Source organism: Octopus bimaculoides, chromosome 28 (assembly GCF_046866305.1).
Source record: "Octopus bimaculoides isolate indiv1 chromosome 28, ASM4686630v1, whole genome shotgun sequence".
NCBI classification, from domain to species: Eukaryota; Metazoa; Mollusca; class Cephalopoda; order Octopoda; family Octopodidae; genus Octopus; species Octopus bimaculoides.
The window spans coordinates 11,683,658-11,705,686 of record NC_142955.1 but is presented as its reverse complement, the minus strand read 5'-3'; the positions used below and the strand labels follow the sequence as shown (position 1 = coordinate 11,705,686).

Genomic DNA, 22,029 nt, shown 5'->3' with positions numbered 1-22,029 from the left:
AAGATATAATCATACAGATATTTTACTAAAGATAGTTGGGCATGGTTAATGTAAAATCTTTTAATGTTGCTAGTCAGACATTGATATTAATTCTATTCTCGGCCGCTTTGTCTAAAATATATGATTAAACAGATTTAGACATAACTTCACTTGGGTGCAAAATGGATAGTTTTAAATACAACGGTCAAGAAATACCTTTCGGTTGGTGTACATTACGATTTTCTCTCAGTTTGATGGGTGAGCAAAAAATAAGGGTGGCGGTAATTCACACATTTCATCAAAACGTATGAGGTAGCAAAATCGAGGTTTGTGATTGATAGATATATTTGTCTGAAGCCGATGCTTCATTCAGTTGGTTGTTTCTTTTTTTTAGATAGATAGATAGATAGGTCGGTTAGTCCAGAAAAACAAGCAAGTAAGCAGGTGCACCATTCTGAGGACGGACACACGCACCTGCGTTATCTATCTATCTATTAAATTAGGGTCCTCAAAGGTTAATGCCTGACACAGCAGGTCACTCAGAATCTTCTCATAACTAGATTAAACTCACCTGATAAAAGCAGATTTTTTCCATGATGCAATCAATCTGTGAATAAATAATTGCTGGTGAAACGGTTGTTCTAAACGTTTAAAATTCATTTGTGTTCTTATTTTATACAAACTCAAAACTATATCTGTTCCTATGTTGGATCTATAACTTCAATTGGATTCATTATACATTTCTTGTTTTATGCTATCGCTGTTTTGTGAGATTTGGCTGTTATTTCTAGCATGTAAATAGCCTGCTTTTGCGGGGTGGATGGGATGAAAATTTTCAAACGAGTTTTTTTCAGATTCATAACCTCCGTATGTTTTTACGCATTTCGCAAAAAAAAAGAACTTCCGGAAAATGTGAAAAAAATGAACAAATGTGGGCGGTGGGGAGAATCGAAATTTTGGATTTGGAATATTCGAAATTTTTTTTGAGAATTGCAATCTCCATAGCCTAAAACGTGGGATTCCGTAAAAAAAAAAAATTAAGGTGGGAAAAGGTTCCGTGTCCATATTCTCCATTTGGACACTTACTCTTTCCTGATGTTTTCTACATTAGAATACCTAGATTCTAATGAATCCTACAACTGGTGAATAATTACATATGTTTAAATCTGCATGTGTGTGTCCTTGTCTTCACATTGTGTTGTAGTTGGAAATGAATATCAAACTCAAACAAGAGATATTGTTCTTTTGCATTCTTCTTTGAAAAAACAAGTCTGTTTATGGGAGAACATTACCTTGCCTGGGAACAGGCGAATATTTTGCTGACAGGAAACGACATCCAATCAGAGAGAATTTAGTTCAACAAAGTCTACCTGATTCATGCAGTCATGCAAAAGTGGACATTAAACAATGATGATGATGATATCTCAGGTTCAACTAATTGAATTAAATTTAATCAGTTCATTACATCATTATCATCATCAACATTTTAATGTTAATTTTCTATGCTGGCATGGGTTAGACAGTTTGTCAGGCCAGGGGCTGCACCAACTTTCATAGTTTGTTTTGGTTTGGATTGGCTTCTATGGATACATGGCACATTGGTTTTAGGCTCTCAGTACTGTTGTGGTGGGTGGGTCTTTTTGAGTGCAGCAATGCACAACATGTCTGGTCTCTCATCTCCGTCTTGTGAAAGTATAATATTGTAATGATGATCCAGTTGGGAATCTTACAATATACAAAATATTTACATTTTCCTATCCCAACGTCTAAAGTTTCTGAAATTGATATCAATCACTCCATATTACAATCAACGTATTGAATTAGTAAATCTATCTTCTTAGCATAACACCATAACAATGCACTTATATATTATGATATATGTGTATGTGTGTAAAAGTAAAGTGATTGGCTTCTTCTCTGCTGACATTTCATCGGACACACATTCAGCTGGATATTGACTACAGGCTGCCACTAATAAAGACCACCAAAGGAAAGCTTTCATTGATTCCATTGAAAGAATAATCTGTTTCACATGAAAGATGAAGTCACAGAAAGATAAACACATTCATCTTCTATACTTCTAGTCTGTATTTACTATATTACAGTCACCATGGTTATTTAGTGTCCACTTTTCTATGCTTACATGTGTCAGAATCTTTTTGAGGCAGATTTTTCTCTGGCTTGATGCCTGTCTTGTTTCCAGCAAAGTAATAATTTCCATGGCCATTCATGTTATTCAAAGAAGACTAGAGATGAATGATGACATTTGTTTGATGATGACAACCACAACCATCATATCATGTCAAGACAAGAATACACTCAGACATACACGTACTGCCACCACCATCATATGTATTAATAATACTGAAAGTTTACATATTAACAGTGTCCCTCTTTGTTAACATGTTATAAAGAAATAGTTTGTTTGAAAGCGAAAACAGAATTTAAGTTTCTTTTTTATCTTTATCTTATTTTATTCTAATTTATCTGGCATTCAGCGTCTCCAGCCCCACCTTATTTCTTATATATTTATGTGATAATATGTAGCTTGAACAGTACAATTTATGATATTACATGGCTAAGGGTGTATTAATAATAATAATAATAAAAGTTTACATATTAATAAAATGTTGGAACAGCATCCATTTTTGCTCACAAGTTATGTCCCACCCACCATTTCAATCTAAACGTACATGATTTTCTTCCATAACTAACTGTACTCCTGTTCCACCCCTCTTATACCCATATACTTGTGTGCATGTGCCTCTCAATTCTGTGAACCTCATATGTCAGTGAGGCTGTATGTGCTTATGGGTATGTATTTATATATTTACATCTAAGCATTCGATTATGTGAACTGCATCTTTATATGTATATATATATATATATATGTTTGTGGATATATGTATGGTATGTGTGTGTGTGTTTGTATGTATAAATATGTAAGATTTATGCATTTGTATATGTAAACATATATGATGTGTATAAATATGTTTATTTCTACAGCTAATCTCGTAAAAAATATAGTAAATTTTATACTGTTTTATTTTAAGTCTTCGCTATATCGTATATTGTTGTTTCTCTGCTATTTCAGAATAAAAAAGGACATTGGCATCTAATATTCTTGTTTAAAGACTGAAAAGGAAATGTGATACAGAACAGATATAATGCTTCTTATGTAAATCTTTGAAATATTACAGCCAAATATTTTCTTCTGAACTGAGACTGTCTGGAATGTGTACCAGATTATTTTGCATCTGAATTGAAGTTGGATGAATTTATAAAGGAGTTTGCAACCCAGATCATATATTGACAAGGATCACAGTAATATAAATATTTATTAGCAATAAAATATATAAATGTGAAGAAGATAAACACCTGGAAATTGTGGTGAAGAAAGAAAAATGATGGCAAATGAATTATATGAGAATACGTTTCCATCTAAGTCAAAGTTTAGAAGTATTGAATTTTCTAGAGATATCAATGAAGAGAAACATAAAACATCATCTGACTGTAGTCAATCATTCTGTCAGACTGGTGAATTGAGAAAACACAAACAAAGTCACACAGGAGAGAAGCCATACGACTGTGAAATCTGTGATAAATCATTCTCTCAAACTGGTCACTTAACAAGACATAAACGTATTCATACAGGTGAGAAGCTATATCACTGTGACATCTGTGGTAAATCATTCTCTAGAAGTGATCACGTAACAGCACATAAACGTATTCATACAGGTGAAAAGCCACATGACTGTAACGTCTGCGGTAAAACTTTCTCTAGAAATATTGAATTAAGTAAACACCTGCGACGTCACACAGGAGAGAAGCCATATCACTGTGACATCTGTGGAAAATCATTCTCTAGAAGTGATCACGTAACAGCACATAAACGTATTCATACAGGTGAAAAGCCACATGACTGTAACGTCTGCAGTAAAACTTTCTCTAGAAATACTGAATTAATTAAACACATACGAAGTCACACAGGAGAGAAGCCATATCACTGTGACATCTGTGGAAAATCATTCTCTAGAAGTCATCACGTAACAGCACATAAACGTATTCATACAGGTGAAAAGCCACATGACTGTAACATCTGCAGTAAAACTTTCTCTAGAAATACTGAATTAATTAAACACATACGAAGTCACACAGGAGAGAAGCCATATCACTGTGAATTCTGTGGAAAATCATTCTCTAGAAGTGATCACTTAACAGTGCACAGACGTATTCATACAGGTGAGAAGCCATATCAGTGTGATGTCTGTGGAAAATCATATTCTGTAAGTAATCAATTAACAGCACACAAACGTATTCATACAGGTGAGAAGCCATATTGCTGTGAAATCTGTGGTAAAACCTTCTCTGAAGGCGATACCTTTATAAAGCACAAACGTATTCATGCAGGTGAGAAGCCATATGACTGAAACCTGTGGAAAATCATTCTCTCAAAGGACTCAGTTAACAAGACATGAAGGTAATCATATACCATAGTAATTGTATTAATGTGAAATTTCAGGTTATCAATAATTATTTCAATATATGATGAATCTATCTTGTATTTTAATTGATATAACTTTATTATACCTTATTGTCAAATTCATATTACTACCCACCCTCATTTAGTTTTCTTATCTCATTTTAATTTTGAGACAAGACTGTAAAAGCAAGATTACACTTGGAAAATGAAAGAACAAACAGCTGTATTCGGTAACTAGAAGGGGAATTTAGGAATCGTGTGTATTTGCCAAGGGTAGAAGGAGAAAGGAAGAGGCCTGTCAGTTCTTAGAAGATGAGGAAGAACGGCATGTGCATGGTAGGAAGGGTTTGTTTCCAATATGAGCCTTAGAGAGGGAGCAGCTATCCTAGTAGACGGTAATATATGATAGATGGGTGAAAGATATAAACACAAGCATAGCCCCTTGTACATCAGGAATTACTGCTGGGATGCTTTAGAAATGTGGTGGAATAGGATACGGTCATGTTAATAATAAATCAGGTTATAGATGAAGATGTCATCGACAATGACTTGTACAGCAGCATTATAGTTATCTGTTAGAAGGTTAGAGGAGATGCCTTAGACATACTCATGGAGTTATAAGTTGCTGGATAAGTTTTGGAAAGTTATGGATGGAGTTATAGCCGATTAAATTAGAAATCACCGATTTTCTGAGAAAATGTCTTCCTGTTAGTATCTCCTTAGTCAAGCAACTGCAAGAAAATTAATTAAGTGTAAACCACTGTACTTGGCATTCGTTGATCTGGAGGAAGCACTTGAGAAATTCCTTTGGTGTATCATCTGGTGTTGTGTGAGGAAGATTGGGGAAGAGAAGTGATTTGCTTACAAATCATGAGGAGTTGCATACAATGTACTAGTCAACATAATTATCAGTGGAGGAGGATGTTCTGAAAATGTAGTTGCTAGAATAACAGGATGGAGAAAGTTCAGAGAGGTATTAAATATGCTGGAATGAAAGGTTTCTATTTCTGAGTGAAAAGTAGATTTTGTGTTGATTGTGCATGAACATCAATGCTACATGGTAGTGTCACACGGGCTCTGAATGGAAAGACTAGAGAGACACGAAGTGGGTAAGCTTCACTGGATGTGCAGTGTTGGTGTTCATGTACGGCAAAGTTCTAATACAGTTCTATATTTAAGAGATGAGAAATTATTTACATTTGATAGATATTTGTCATCTTGTTTATTGTTAACACAATGTTTTGGCTGATATACCCTCCAACCTTCATCAGGTGTTTTAAGGAACTTTCGAACCTGTGTTCTCATTGCTATGGTATTTTTCAATGTTGTTGTTGTAGAAAATAGTTTATGAAGAAAATACAAAAATCCTTGTATGGAAGTGGGCACTTGAATGGGATAAGTGTAGAATTCGATTATTATCCTGCTTCCAGCTTCAGTGTTGCTGCTAGGATTCGAAAAATAGGGTACACTCACCCCTTCGTTTTGTGATTTAGAGGGGATTTTTGAAAAACAATGGGAAATTCACTGTGGTGTTCAGTGAACAAATTAAACACACTACCCAGCAGTGGCTAAAACGCAAACCAATCAAGCTTATGCATAAATTTTCTTTTTGTATGCTTGTTTCCTTTTTCCCAGTATCATAACAATGGCTGATAAATTTCTGAAGCAGAAATGATTACTATATTTTGCAAGTCTACTTTGGCTCTTGAGAAGACTTCCTACTGCTTGGTGCTTGTTTATATGTGTATATATACACCAGGAGCCCTGCATATCCTTGCAGCATGTATTAGTCATAGACACACGAAGGATTTCAATTAATGTCCCATGCATGTATTCAGACTTATCAATAATATTAATATGCTTAGTTTTGTTTGTTTTCGTACGTATGTGTTGTGTGTATCACGCTTACTTCAAAGGAAGGGGTAAAAAGTTTGACGGAAGAGGGACAAAGAAAAGTCAAATAAAAGGTGAGGTATAGTTTAAGTGAGAGGCAAAGCAGGAAAGAGGAGGGAGGGAGAGAGAGAGAGTGGGGAAAATGGTAGTGTTTAACGCAGGTGGACAGTTAGAGGAGGCAGAGATTTAGAGATAGAGATTGAGTGAAGAAAGGGAATAGATTGTATCTAGATAGAGTACTGTGTAGGAGAGTAGATAAGAGATGGCATAGGGTGTCCACAATTCCACATAGCTACACGGATCACAAACTTGTGACGTGTACGCTAGTCTTAGATAAGACACATAGGCAGAGTCCCGGTTACTGGAAACTAAATACGTCTTTCCCGTTGAGATAGGTTTTCAGAGACGGGATTAGCACGCTAGTAAAGAAGGCTGACTGGAGCCATCATCTGTATATATATAAAGAGAGGATGTGTGTGTGTGTGTGTGTGTGTGAACGTGAATGTAGTTTATGCACGTCCACAAATTAGCACGCATGTTGCTCCAATTTTAGGAGATGTGTCATGACCTTATGTGCATTTTAGCGAAGTTTTTCTATCAGAGGCACCCGCGTACAGCTGTAAAAATCGATAAATTTTTACCAATTTTGAAGTTTGTTGACATGGCGAAGTCAAATCTGTGCGTACACGCATGAAGGCGAGAGAGAGAGAAAGAGAAATTGTCTGTTTGTGAGAGGGAGGGTGAAGGAGAGATACATTTTGTTTGCCAGCGTCTGTGTGGTAGGCAGCTAACAAGCAAAAAGAAAAAAACGCAGGAAACAACAAGCAAAAAGAAAAAATACCTTCTCTTGCTATCTCTCTCTCCCTCCCTTACACACACATGCCAGTTATCTCTCTTTCTTTCTTTCTTTCTCACACACACACACACACCAACATTACACTCAAAACACATGTTGCCAAAAAGAAATACACGCTTTCTTTTTATAGTGAGTATGCCAGACAGAAAGTGTGGTGTGTATGTGAAGTTCTTTTGTTAGTGTGAGAGAGCAGCATGTGTGTGTGTGTGTGTAATGTTGCTGTGTGTGAGAGAGAAAGAAAGAAAGAGAGATAACTGGCATGTGTGTAAGGGAGGGAGAGCGCGCTCTCTCAATCTCTTTCGCGTTCTTTCCAAACACTTTTTATGGAAACTGCCGAATTGATGTAAACAAACCCATGTGGTCTGATTTTCATGTTTCTAGGTATTGTACCGTAAATCGCCATTTCCAAAATATATTTATTTTTAATCATTTATCCGTATGTATATGTAACACAAGATGTGTGTATGCATTTTGTTGATATACGGGCAACACACACACATACACATACGAACATGTATGCGTACAAAACATGTATGCAATTTGTGTGCATATGTGTGTGTTGCTTATATATATATGTATATATATATATATATATATATATTTATATAGATAGGATGATAAATTGAGTATTAATTAAATTTAAAACCAAGTAGCCTAGCATATAAAAATCTGAAAATTCAGAAAAAATTGTATTACACGTGTATAAGGGATGACCACTAGGTGGACATCCAATATGCTAGAAAGAGGTCATCAACGACCCAACCACAAAGAAAAATAATGTTCTCCAGAAAAATTTCGCAAAACGTCAGAACAGGACAAAATGAGAAATATACAGAATAAAGAATTATCTATGCACTGCTGCACTTTCGAACATTAACATTTTACTTACGTAACATCCGTGTTCTCATATATATATATATATATATATATATATATATATATATATATATATATATATATATATATATATATATATATTAAATATATACTTTTATAAAACAAATTTTACAAAATATATAGTATCTGTTAACAGTCTTAGCAAAAAGCTCACAGGTGAGTTTTTGTATATATATATATATATATATATATGTCTCTTAAAGATAGAGCTCAAAATCAATGCATTGAAGATTCTTTATTGCAGCAACAATTATAATAACACAAACAACCACAATATGCACATTTCAATAGGGTATCCCGGATAAATAAACCACATCATAAGATGTCTCGTAAAATATTGTAACAAATTACAACATATTACAAATTTCTGGATACTCCATCTCTTCAGGGTCGCATTATTGCCATCACCAATACTACTATTATTAGCAAAACACACACATCATCCAAGAGGGTGAAAGAATAATCGACGGTACGCAACCTACCATCGTTATTTTCTTACAGAATGTAAACAAACAAGTCAATTCAAATCCAGTGACGTACACCGCCCGGTTTACAGCGTAAAAATCCCTTGTCAAAAATTCATCCCCCATGTACATCAAGATTTCCTATTGGATCTTTCTATTACGATAATATATTAATTAATTAATTATACCCGCCGACGCACACGCACCACACACCACCACCCACATACCCACACCTATACACACACACACATATACACACAAACACATATATACACTCACATATGGATGCATATACATATACACACATACACATACATATGCACCTACATATAAACGCGCACAGATACACACACACATTTACATATATACGCATACATACTCACATACACACATACGTACATATATACATACATACATATAGCTATACCTCCATATATACACCGATACATATGCACATACACACATACAAACTTATATATGTTTACATGTACACACATACACATACGTCTACATACACACATATATACATATATACACACATGCACTCTCGCGTGTCTCCACATGTATACCTACACCCATATACATATACACTCATATATTTGCGCCACAGACCTAATTCCAGTAAGATATATAGAGATGAATATACCTCTTCCTTAATTTCGAACTTGTGCCTATACACATTCCGGTAATTCCTATTTATAAAATGCATACGTATGTCTATACATATGTAGACATCTGTAAGCTTTAAACGTTATTTTATTAACTAGGTGACCCTTGGAAAAAAGTATGGAAAATAATTCCAAGTTACATAACGAACAAGTACTTTTACCCTTGTCGTACGGCATCGATTTGCCTACTAACAACCATTCAAGGGAGTAATCCCTTTTCTCATTTTTCAATTTCCAAACTAAACTACTAAGCGCCGTACTATATTGTTTACTCCTATCCCTAAAGGACGAGTAATGATTAGAAATTCGTTTCGAGACTTCAAGTGGGTGGTGGTGCGTGTGCGTGGGCAGGTATAATTAATTAATTAATATATTATCGTTATAGAAAGATCCAATAGGAAATCTTGATGTACATGGGGGATGAATTTTTGACAAGGGATTTTTACGCTGTAAACCGGGCGGTGTACGTCACTGGATTTGAATTGACTTGTTTGTTTACATTCTGTAAGAAAATAACGATGGTAGGTTGCGTACCGTCGATTATTCTTTCACCCTCTTGGATGATGTGTGTGTTTTGCTAATAATAGTAGTATTGGTGATGGCAATAATGCGACCCTGAAGAGATGGAGTATCCAGAAATTTGTAATATGTTGTAATTTGTTACAATATTTTACGAGACATCTTATGATGTGGTTTATTTATCCGGGATATCCTATTGAAATGTGCATAGGTTTGGCTTATTGTGGTTGTTTTTGTTATTATAATTGTTGCTGCAATAAAGTATCTTCAATGCATTGATTTTGAGCTCTATCTTTTAAGAGACATATATATATATATATATATATATATATATATATACTTTATTGTGATCTGAACAGAACCGCTTCTGACACAGAGAATCGGGAGCCCTTTTGGTCATTCTATTTTCCTTGCTGGAAGGGTTCCTAACCCATGGGCAAAGAGGGGTTAGATGATGGCGGTGGTGTTTTCAAAGGGATGGCATTTGTAACCTGATCACCTCTGCCGATCAAACTCCCAACCCATGCGCTCCAGTTGCAACACTGACACTTGACAGCGCACAAATGTATTCATACAGGTGATAAGCCATATCACTGTGACTTCTGTGGTAGATCATTCTCTGAAAGTAGTAACTTAACTAATCACAAACATATTCATACAGGTGAGAAACCATATCACTGTGATATCTGTGGTAAATCATTCTCTCAAAATAGTAGCTTTATAAAGCACAAACGTATTCATACAGGTGAAAAGCCATATCACTGTGACTTCTGTGGTAGATCATTCTCTGAAAGTAGTAACTTAACTAATCACAAACATATTCATACAGGTGAGAAACCATATCACTGTGATATCTGTGGTAAATCATTCTCTCAATGGACTCAATTAACAAGACATGTAGGTGTTCATATACCATGGTAATTGTATTAATGTGAAAGTTCAGGTTGTCAGTGGTTGTTTCAGTAAATGATGAATTCATCTTGTATTTTATTTGATATAACTTTATTACACTTTATCGTCAAATTCATGTTACTACCCACTTTCATTTATTTTTCGTAGCTCATTTTCTATTTTAGACAAGGCCATAAAAGCAAAGTGGCAGTCTTGATAAAACTAGAACACTGGAGGTAGCAAAGAGCTATATTAAGTAACTAGAAAAGCAACTTTGGAATCAGGTGTATTTAGCAAGAGTAGAAGCAGAAAGGAAGAGGTTCGCCAGTGTCTTAGAGCATGTGCATGGGGGAAAGAGGGTCTTTCCAGTATGAACCTAACATGGGGACCATCTATCCCAATAGCAGTAATATAATAGATCAGTCAATTGAGGATATAATGAGAAGTATAGCCCTCATGCATCCGGAATTGCTGATGGGATGCTTAAAAAGAGCTGGGGTAGGATATAGTTGAGTCACTTTTATAATAAATCAGGTTATAGATGAAGATATCATCCACAATGACTTGTGCAGCAGCATTACAGTTATTTGTTACAATGATAAAGGAAATGCCTTAAAATTACTTGTGGATGAATCAAGTTTCTGGATAAGTTAAGGTAAGTTATGGAGGGAGATATAACCCAGTTAATTAGAAATCACTTTGATTTTTGTGTCTGGGAAAAATACTCCTGATGCGATCTTCTTAGTCAGACAACTGCAAGAAAATTAATTAGGTAAGACTAAAGGATTGTACTTGTCTTTTGTTGACCTGGAGGAAACCTTTAAGAAATTCTGGTGGTGTGTGAGGAAGCTTAAGGAAGAGAATTGGCTACTGAAAACTGTACAGGCTATGTACAGAAGTGCTTTCAAGAGTTCACCAGGATTCAGTTCTCAGTCCTCTCCTATTCACCAACGTCTCTCAGGCCATACAGAGGAATTGAAGGCCTTCTGCCCATGGCAATTACTATATATTGATTGCATGACAGAATCTGTTATAGAATTACAAAAGACTTTCCACGTTTGGCAGCAAAAACTGGAATTGAAGGACCTTAAAGATAACATAGCAATGGTTCTTGTAAGCAAAGAAACAGGATTCTACTCACTTTAAGTAAAAGGCTTGATATGTCAGAAAGTTATAGACAGGAATTGCATACAGTGTACTAGTTGACTTAATTAGCAGTGGAGGAGAACGTTCTGAAAGTGTAGTTGCTAGAATATAAATAGGCTGGAGAAAGTTCAGAGAACTATTAACTAGGCTGGAACCAAATACTTCTCTTTCTAAGTGAAAGGTAAATTGTGTTGCTTGAGCGTGAAAATCAGTCCTACAAGGTAGTGACACATGGGCTCTAAATGCAGTGGACATGCGAATACTAGAAAGGAACGACGCAAATAAGCTCCATTGGATGTGCAGTGTTTGTGTGCATGTAAGACAAAGTTCTAATGTATTGAGACTATTAGGCATAAGAGGAATTAGATGTAATGTGCAAAAAAGAAGGCTGTATTGGTATGGGTCTTTGAATGGTATGAATGAGGACAGTTCCATAAAGAAGAGCCAAACACTGAAAGTGAATGAAACTTGTAGAAGAGATAGTAAGTGGAAATCATGAGAAGTATTGTACTTTTGAACCAATTAAGTTGGTTCAAAACTTTCTTGAACTTTCTCATTGAACCATATATATAAAGGTGGTTTTTGGCGGTAATGGCAGAATATTGAATCAGCTGCTCGATGTCTCCATTCTCATGGTAGTCAGACGACACAGATTTCTCATTATGAATATAGCACGATTATTTTCCAGTTGTACTGGGCCAGCCGTAATTTCTATACTTGTTAAACTGACGTATATCCTAGTAGTATGTCTCTCCCGGTGTGTAATTGTCGCTGTTATTTTTCATCAAAAGATCACGGGGAAAAATGTCCCGGACCTCTGCTTCACAAACAACATCGCGCTCATCTATAATATTAAGGTGACACTGACGATTTTCTCGGACCATAACTTAATAGGACTAACAATGTATGGTCGACAGAAGACTAAAGACGTGCAGGCTACTAAAAGCACCCAGCTCCTCTCCAGCCTGAACTTTCACAAAGCTGATTGGAAGGGTATCGAGAAAGGGATCATGGAATATAACTGGTCTGCCAGTCTCTTTACGCAAGATATCGACATAAATCTACAACACTTTATGACAATCATGCATGACATATGCAGTAAGTTTTCTTTAGAGAGAATGCCAAGCCAGCAGAAAGATATCATACCCAGATATAGGGGGATTCTAATGAGATAATGAGCAAAAATCTCAAATCGTCTAAGTGGGCCACCAAAGGATAACAAACGATCCTATCTCAAACAAATATTGCTCGAGATCGAAAATAAACTCAAACGCTCCCAAGAAAAGGAAGCCAGAGCTGTCAAAAATATTAAGACAAAGGCGCAGGAGTGGCTGTGTGGTAAGTAGCTTGCTTACCAACCACATGGTTCTGGGTTCAGTCCCACTGCGTGGCACTTTGAGCAAGTGTCTTCAACTATAGCCTCGGGCCGACCAAAGCCTTGTGAGTGGATTTGGTAGAGGGAAACTGAAAGAAGCCCATTGTATATATGTATATATATATATATGTGTGTTTGTGTGTCTGTGTTTGTCCCCCCCAACATCGCTTGACAACCGATGCTGGTGTGGTTACGTCCCCGTAACTTAGCGGTTCGGCAAAAGAGACCGATAGAATAAGTACTAGGCTTACAAAGAATAAGTCCTGGGGTCGATTTGCTCGACTAAAGGCAGTGCTCCAGCATGGCCACAGTCAAATGACTGAAACAAGTAAAAGAGTAAAGAGTAAACCCTGAAGCCTTCTCTAGATATGCAAAAAGAATCTGCTTCAGTACGGTACAAAATAGGGCAACTATGCGAAGAAATTGGCTCACCGACTGCAGACCCCCTAGAGGATCAGTAAAATACTGAATGTGCAATACAAGAGCGTTTTCACCACTCCACTGGGACACTTTGCAACTAGCGATGCCTGATGAGTTCTTTGGCTCCACAGCTCCATACAACGAAATGGCAATCATTGATAGTATCAAAATATAGGAAAGTGATGTTATATCAGCCATTATCGAAATGAGCTCAAACTCAACCACGGGTTCTGATGGATTCCCAGAAATCCTCCTAAAGAAATGCAAAGAGACTCTAGCAAGACCATTTCAGATTCTCTTCCAGAGCTTCCACTCAACTGGGAGACTTCCCAAAAAGTTTAAAGGAAGGCATAATATGCCCTGTCCATAAGGGAGGTAGCAGAGCAGATGTTGAAAATTACAGAACTGTCTCTCTAACTTCCCATGTCAGCGAAGTCATAGAGTGCATTGTCAGGAAGAAACTAATTGCATTCCTTGAAGATAATGACTTGCTTCCTGACACCCAGCATGGTTCTCGCTCAGGAAGAGCTGCCTTACACAGCTTTTGCAGCACTATGACGGGGTGTTGAAACAATTAATGAATCACTCAAACGTGGATGTGATATATCTCAACTTCGCAAAAACCTTTAATATGGTTGATCATGGGATGATATGTCACAAACTACGGAGACTCAGCAAAACTGGGAAGATCGGAGAGTGGTTGCATGACTTCTTAAAAGACAGAAGCCAGGATGTAGCAGGATGTAGCAGCCAACGGAGCCCTCTCCAAGGAAACTGTAATAGAAAGTGAAATGCCTCAGGTAACTGTATTGGGGCTGCTGCTGTTCATGGTGGCTCTTTCAGACATGCCATCAGATACACAGGCAATTACGCTTACCAACTATGCCAGCGACACAAAAATAGTACAAGCAGTTAAAGAACCTTCTGATGCTAATCTTCTACAGAATGACCTAGATGCCATATGTAAATGGGCTGAGGACAACAACATGCAATTTAATGCAGGCAAATTCCAGGCCCTCCGCTACCGGCTGATTCAGGGATTCTCAATGGGGGTACATATGCACCCCTAGGCGTGCACAGGAAAATCTGGGGTGCATGAAAAAGTTTTGCGATAGAAAGTAATTTTTCTCATTTCTGTTAATTTACTGATTGTTCATCCGTCAGCTCACCGGGGTTTTGCATGAAGCGTAGACTACAAAGTTCATGCACTGGCATGCAAGTACGTACGTACGTACTGACCACAATTATGGTTGTTTGTTGAGAACACACCCTTGCATGGATCAATGATATTGTAGGCTTGAACAAGCGTCTCATGGATGCATAACGTATGCGCGAGATATACACGAGACATCTCGCGCGTACGTTAAGCATGCACCTCTATATAGTCTGGCTCAGCTGCTGCGCTGATCATTGCTGAATTTACCATCAGGTAAGCATTCCGCGATTAATCACAAGAAATTCACGTCATATCAACAAACACTTCGGATCACGCTTTTATTGGTATGTGTTCTGTTGATACTTTATGCATTTTAGTTGTTCAGTTATGATCCTTATTGTCATAGTTACTCCTCAAATGAAATTTATTAACTTCAAAGGCCAAGAAAATGCGATGGGTTAAGGGTTGCGATTGATCAAAGAATAGGCAATCTAGTTATTTATCAAATAACATCCGAAATAAAAGATAACACGCTTGATGCCCTTCATAATGCCAGCTGCTTTACAGTGTGTGCTGGGTTTTTTTAATGTGAAACTGGCACAAATACTTAAACATGGCACACACACACACACACACACACACACACACACACACACACACACAAGTTTCAAGCCACATTCCACATCTTGATACATCTTCTCCTAACCAAATTTTTAATTTTTATTTCGTCTGAAGAAAACTTTTTTTTTCCATGATATAATCGAATCATCTATAATTAATGTGTCTGAAACAGCTGTAGTGAACCTTTAACCCATTTGTATTCTTATTTTATGTAAACACCATTCCTGGAACCACCCCTATGTTGAATCTGGAACTTACATTGGATCATAAAACTGAATGACTATGTACAGATGTTTTTATATATGGTATATACACGGATGTACGGAGCTCGACTCTTGCTTTGTGTCATTTAAAACTGGCTTCAAATTTTGGCACAAGGCTCAACTGGTACTTATTTTATCGACCCCGAAAGAATGTGAGGCAAAAACGATCTTGGCAGAATTTGAACTCATAGCGTAAAGATAGACGAAATGCCACTAAATATTTTTCCTGCCGTGTTATGGACTCTGTCAGCTTGTCGCCTTTGTTGTCTTTAATAAAATAACTTGATTTAAATGAATCCAACAAGTAATATGTATGTATGTATGTGTGTACACACATGTACATACATGTACACACACAGGTTCATTTCAAACATTCTCATTTTTAAAAATCATCTCTGGCTCATTGTTAAGAGGACATTGATGTATGTATGTATGTATGTATGTGGCAGGTGGCTCTTGAGCGCTACTGGTACCATGTAATCTAGTACAACCTGTCACATGGTTGGGTTGTCGGCGACTAAACTGGCAACTCCACTGAGCGTGCTTGGTGGTGAGGGCAATTGTTTGACACCCTGCAGAACAAAAAGTAAGACCGTCAAAGGGCAGAAGAATTACAGTGTAGTCAACGGCCATTCAATAAACGTGTGCTTGTGGACATGTGTGGAGTCATTGTGTGTGTGTGTGTGTATATATATATATATATATTGTATATACTGTATTTCAAACTGTATGTGTGTATAGTGTCTAGATTGTATTTTAAATTGTATATATAGTATCTCAATTTTTACCTCTGCCTTAGCGAAGGCAGAGGTATTGTTTTCAGTTGTGTTTGTTTGTTTGTTTGTCTGTCCGTGGACAAGATATCTCAAGAACCGTTGGATGGATTCAGATGAAACTTTCAAGGATGTTTGGCCTCGTGAATGGCACAAACTGATTAGAATTTGGGATCGATCCGGTACCGGACAAGGATTCTGGATTATTTTTCCTGTCTTTTTACTTAATTTTTGAGAGCGGTCAGGTTCATTTCAAACAATCTCATATTTAAAAATCATCTCTGGCTCATCGTTGAGAGGATGTTGATGGATGGATGGATGTGTTTGTTTGTGTGTGTGTGTGTGTTATCTTCGTAATAAAGAAACGCCGATAATTTCGACGATGCATGTAAAGACATGTGTCATCGAAATTATCGGCGTTTCTTTATTACAAAGATAATACATGCACGCACACGCGCGCACACACACACACACACACGAAAAAAATATGCAGTGAAAAACTGAGGAAAACTTTTCTTGCCAAGGCGTTTCAAAACCTGAAATCTTTCGATATGTCAACTGTCGATAGTCGAAATCGATTGTATACCGATTCAGAACAATGAACATGTCCTCATTGTCTCATCCACATTGATACATCTGAATGCTTTTCTATAATATAACGACAGTCTTCTGTATATTGACATTAACTGTTCAACTATTATATCTCTACCGACACAAATATCAGGACCACAACACTACTAACATCAGAACGATTTCATTAACTACACAGCCGTATTTTCTGTATGTTTAGTGAAGCGCAATGTCTCTATTTAATGGCTTTCTTTTTCTTTCTTCTAAGCAATGAAAGAAGATGTACTGAAATGCTTTATGTGTTTAAACTTCAGTGGAGAAATACTGGTTATGCATAAACCAGCTTAATGCAAATGGATGGTACAGACAACAGTGCACAGTCTGCGTGTTTTGGTCGTATATGGACGCATCTAAGTCTGTAAGTAATACTGATTACAGAACTTAGGACTGAAAGCAGTACTGGCATTTATATAGAACCCTGACATTTGTAGACCCTACTATGGGTAATAGGGACAACTATTGACCATAGAGGAGAGAAGGGACAGCAGAGAAAATTTGTGACTTTAATGAACAGTTTTGACATCAACTCCTCATATAATCACCTAAGGTGAAAGGGCTGCTCTCTACCTCAGTGAAAGTAAGTATTTTTTTATCACAACCAATTTTGTGTGTGTGTGGGTGTACAGTATGAAGAGAGCAAAAGTTTGTGCTGCTGTCCAAATGTGACCAACTCATCACTAATCAAGGAAAATTATGACCCCCAAATTGTTACAGATGTGACCATTCCTATTGTTTTTCAACATGGACAATGTATCTATCACTGTACTATCCTCCTGTTTTTATTTTTAATAGCTATTGTTCACACACGATGGGCTTCTTTCAGCTTAACCAATCTACTCACAAATTTTTGGCCCGAAGCTATAGTAGAAGACACTTTCCCAAGATGCGATGGAGTGGGACTGAACCCAGAACTATGCAATTGGGAAGCAAGTTTCTTACGACACATCCATACCTGCACGCACACACACACACACACACACCTCTCTATATATATGTGTGTGTGTGTGCATGTAAGTTTGTATACACACACACACATATTGTTGAAATTTACAGAAAAAACAAAAGACAAAGCAGGTGCATTAGTTTGATGCTCGGGAAAGTGAGAAGGTCTTTCATGTTTCGAGCCTACGCTCTTCGACGGAAAGGAATATCAGGAAACAAACAGAGAGAGAATAATATATATCTATATATAAATATATATATATGGAAAAAAGACAAAGTAGAAAATGCTAAAATACTTTTATAAAGAACATTACAGGACCGGTTTCGATCCTTGAGATCTTTTCAACAGTAAATATGAATAATAGAGTTTTGAAAAATTATTGAAAAATTAAATTTTGGTAAATTTAGAAGAAAAGTCTTTTTAAAGACATATTTGTATAGTATTCAAGTAACAGCTGCATTTTTCTTGTTTCTGCCTGTCTCTGGGTTCGAACCCACAAGAGTTAACAAGTGAGACAGAGACAGGCAGAAACAAGAAAAATGCCGCTGTTACTTGAATGCTATACAAATATGTCTTTAAAAAGACTTTTCTTTTAAATTTACCAAAATTTAATTTTTCAATAATTTTTCAAAAATTTATTATTCATATTTACTGTTGAAAAGATCTCAAGGATCGAAACCGGTTCTGTAACGTTCTTTATAAAAGTATTTTAGCATTTTCTACTTTGTCTTTTTTCCATATATATCTACTCATGTGTTCCTCTTCAACCTTTTACATATATATATACATATATATATATACTAGCAGAAATACCCGGCGTTGCCCGGGTTAAAGAGAATAATGAAATCTAAAAACGCCGTCTAGACTACGCATCATCTTTATATATAGAGATGTATATACACACACGCACCCAAACACACGTATATATATGTATATCAATATAAATATATGAAAGTCAATGAAGTTTTGTAAAAGAAGGTGATCACGTACATACTTTCTTGCTGTTGTGATTATAACACCTCATTGTAAACTATGTTCCTTGTTTTCCCTTGTGGAGCATATACAAATAGGTTTTTTGTTGCTGCCCACTCTTGAGCAGCCAACATACAGTTGTCCATGTGAGAAGCAGGGCTCTTCCAAGAGAAGACCAGCTACAGACAGTGTTTGACCCTGATATTTGTTTATGGACATGGCAAAAGTCACACGAAGGGGGAATTGTAGTCTTCTGAATGTAAAAGGAATGTCTGCTCCTAATGGAGTAAGAGGAATTCTTGGAATAAAGACGTCATCCCCTTTTGCACATCCAGAAAGAATGGTAGCCTCGATAACGTGTGACATCATTTTCTAAATAATGCTCATCTGTTATGTTCGGGTTAAAATTTCATCAACATCAAAAATATATGAATTTTCATGGGAGTTATGGCCGTTATGCAAAGAATATAATTCCAAATTTCATAAAGATCCATTCAGTACTTTTGACGTAGTTTTGGATAAGAAAACAAATGACTAATGTGTGTGTTTGTGTGCATGTGTATGTGTGTGTGATGGGTGTATATATGTATAGATATCTGTATGCATGTATATATGTATATATGTGTACATATTACATGTACATCTATATATATATATATACATCTACACATATGTATACATATACATGTATGTATAGATCTATATATATATACATATACGTGTACATCTATATGTATACATATACATCTCTCTCTCTCTCTCTTTCTCTCTCTCTTCCTCTCTTTCTCTCTCTCTCTCTCTGAAAGTATCTGTCATTACAGTATCGAAATGGTGTACATATACATGTATATGTATACATGTACATCTATCTCTCTCTCTCTTTCTGTCTCTCTCTTTCTCTCTTTCTCTCTCTGTGTCTCTCTTTCTCTCTCTGTGAAAGTATCTGTCACTACAGTATCGAAATGTGATTGTTTCAGTTAGTGGAATAGTTTCATTTTTAAAGTGAAAGTATTTGACATGAGTGTTTTTGTTTCACTTTTGACACGTAATACTTAAATAGTGGAGGAGATATTATGTTGCCGTGTGCTCGAACTCTGCAAGAAGTTAATAATTTGTTTTGACTAAAACACAACTGGAACCCTAAGTAAGGCATGTGTAAAATTTGAATGAAATTGGTTGCGTAGTTCTCGAGTTTTAGGGATTCACACACACACACAGACAGACAGACAGACAGACACACATTCTCATTTTTATATATATAGATTACTAGCAGAAATACCTGGCATTGCTCAGGATTAAATGGTATAGTTTTTTTTATTATTTTACTTGTTTCAATCATGTAACTGTGGCCATGCTAGTGCACTACTTTTAGTTGAAGAAATCGCCCCCAGGATTTATTCATTGTAAGTCCATTACTTATTCTATCGGTGTCTTTGCCGAACCGCTAAGTTACGGGCGTGTAAACACAGCAATATTGGGTGTCAAGTGATGGTGGAGTACAAACAAACACACATGCAAGCACACAGAAAATCACACACACACACACACACACACACACACACACACACACATACAAACAATATATATATATATATATATATATATATATATATATATATATCTTTATTTGCATATACATCTACATAAACAAAAACAGTCCTCCATACTCTACCAGCATGCCAAAAACCAACATGGAGGCAGTCTGGGTCAACTTGACATCTGCATTTCATCCAAGCACCCGAAGGACCCAACACTCAGACAAATACAGGAGTGAGTCCTCATAAATGAAACATGCTCAGTACTAAATAGGAAATATACGTAGTAGGTAGTCATATCCCTACACCCACAGTTTATATATATATATATATATATATATATATATATATATACAAGTAGAATAGTTAGTGGACTGTTATGTATCTGTGTGTATATGTGTATATATGTATATGTATCAACATTTCATGTGAAACAACCTAATATATACACTCATACACACATACATACGACAGGATTCTACACAGTTTCTGCCTACCAAATTCATTCACAAGGAATTGGTCAGCCTAGGGCTATAGTAGAAGACAATTTCTCAATGTGTTGCGCGGTGGGACTGAACCTAAATCCATATGGTTGCAAAGCTATGCTTACCCCTGTATTCTGTGGCCCTCTGTCATTAATGACTATGGATGAAGGCCCTAGATTCCCCGCCCCTCCACTAAAACAACTTTGTATCTGAACTGTTCGATATGCAAAAGGCAGCCTCTGTCACTCAAGCACTGCATTTGAGGTGTTGTTTGAGCTGTATTGTTCTCCCTGTCTGCTGTTTTATCCTGTTCTATCTCTCCAGTGGGGGGTGTTCGAAAAAATTCGATCCTGCGCAGTGTCCCACATCTCAACGTCACTAATGGATCCTGAGAAACAGCACGGCCATTACAACTTGGTGACAGTGAAAGCCTTTCTTGTGCTTGTGTATAATTACAAGGAAACATATTTGGAATCAGGGTTTTCCTTCTGCTAGATGGATTGCACTCCCCCACCAGGTTAACGAGCTCCATCTTTCTCGGCTGAGTTGCTAAGTAACCCACAGCTGGGACACTGACAATTCATACTATTCCTGTCAGAATAGACCTGTGAACAACAGTGGCTAAGAGGAGGGTCCTCACTTCTCAAACCCTTGGAATTCCAGAAGCAGGGCCCCACTACTAAAATCTTATCCAGGACCTGTACCTGTATTAACAACACTAATTTATGTTTAATTTTCTCTACCAAATCATAATTTATTTCTTATTTTTTGTTTTCTTTTTCAGACATTCTTCCTTGCATACTCAAATTTTTACCTCTTGTCATTTTATTTCTCTTTTCTCTTTCAGGATACCTCTCTGTTACTCTCTAATTCTTTTCCACCCTTTCTGCCTTTGTCTTTCCCGTTCTCTCTTTGTATATTAAATTTCACCTTCTCTCTTTGCTGAATCTCACCTTCTTTCTCCTCTTTTTCTCCTCCCATCTCTCTTCCTTTCTCTAATACCATTTGCTTCCACATACTCTCTCTTTCCTCCTTTGCTGATCTTAAAACCAAGAATGTC

The 22,029-nt window shown here is 36.6% G+C and overlaps 1 protein-coding gene across 2 annotated transcripts; it reads left to right on the top strand.

The window, feature by feature from the left end:
- Positions 1-4: 4 nt before the first annotated feature.
- On the top strand, positions 5-22,029 carry LOC128251515 (uncharacterized). 2 transcript variants are annotated; one of them, XR_016238769.1, is made up of 4 exons: positions 5-2,793; positions 3,074-4,459; positions 17,243-17,611; positions 21,817-22,029. XR_016238769.1 is itself a non-coding variant. In XM_089344042.1 (4 exons), exons 2-4 carry the CDS (start codon positions 3,384-3,386, stop codon positions 10,678-10,680), a joined length of 1,098 nt encoding a protein of 365 aa, XP_089200168.1. In that variant the 5' UTR covers positions 5-2,793; positions 3,074-3,383; the 3' UTR covers positions 10,681-10,742. The 2 variants fall into 2 exon arrangements, 1 of the variants encoding a protein (XP_089200168.1); XM_089344042.1 differs by lacking the exons at positions 17,243-17,611; positions 21,817-22,029 and adding an exon at positions 10,337-10,742 and having other exon boundaries at positions 3,074-3,717; positions 3,970-4,389.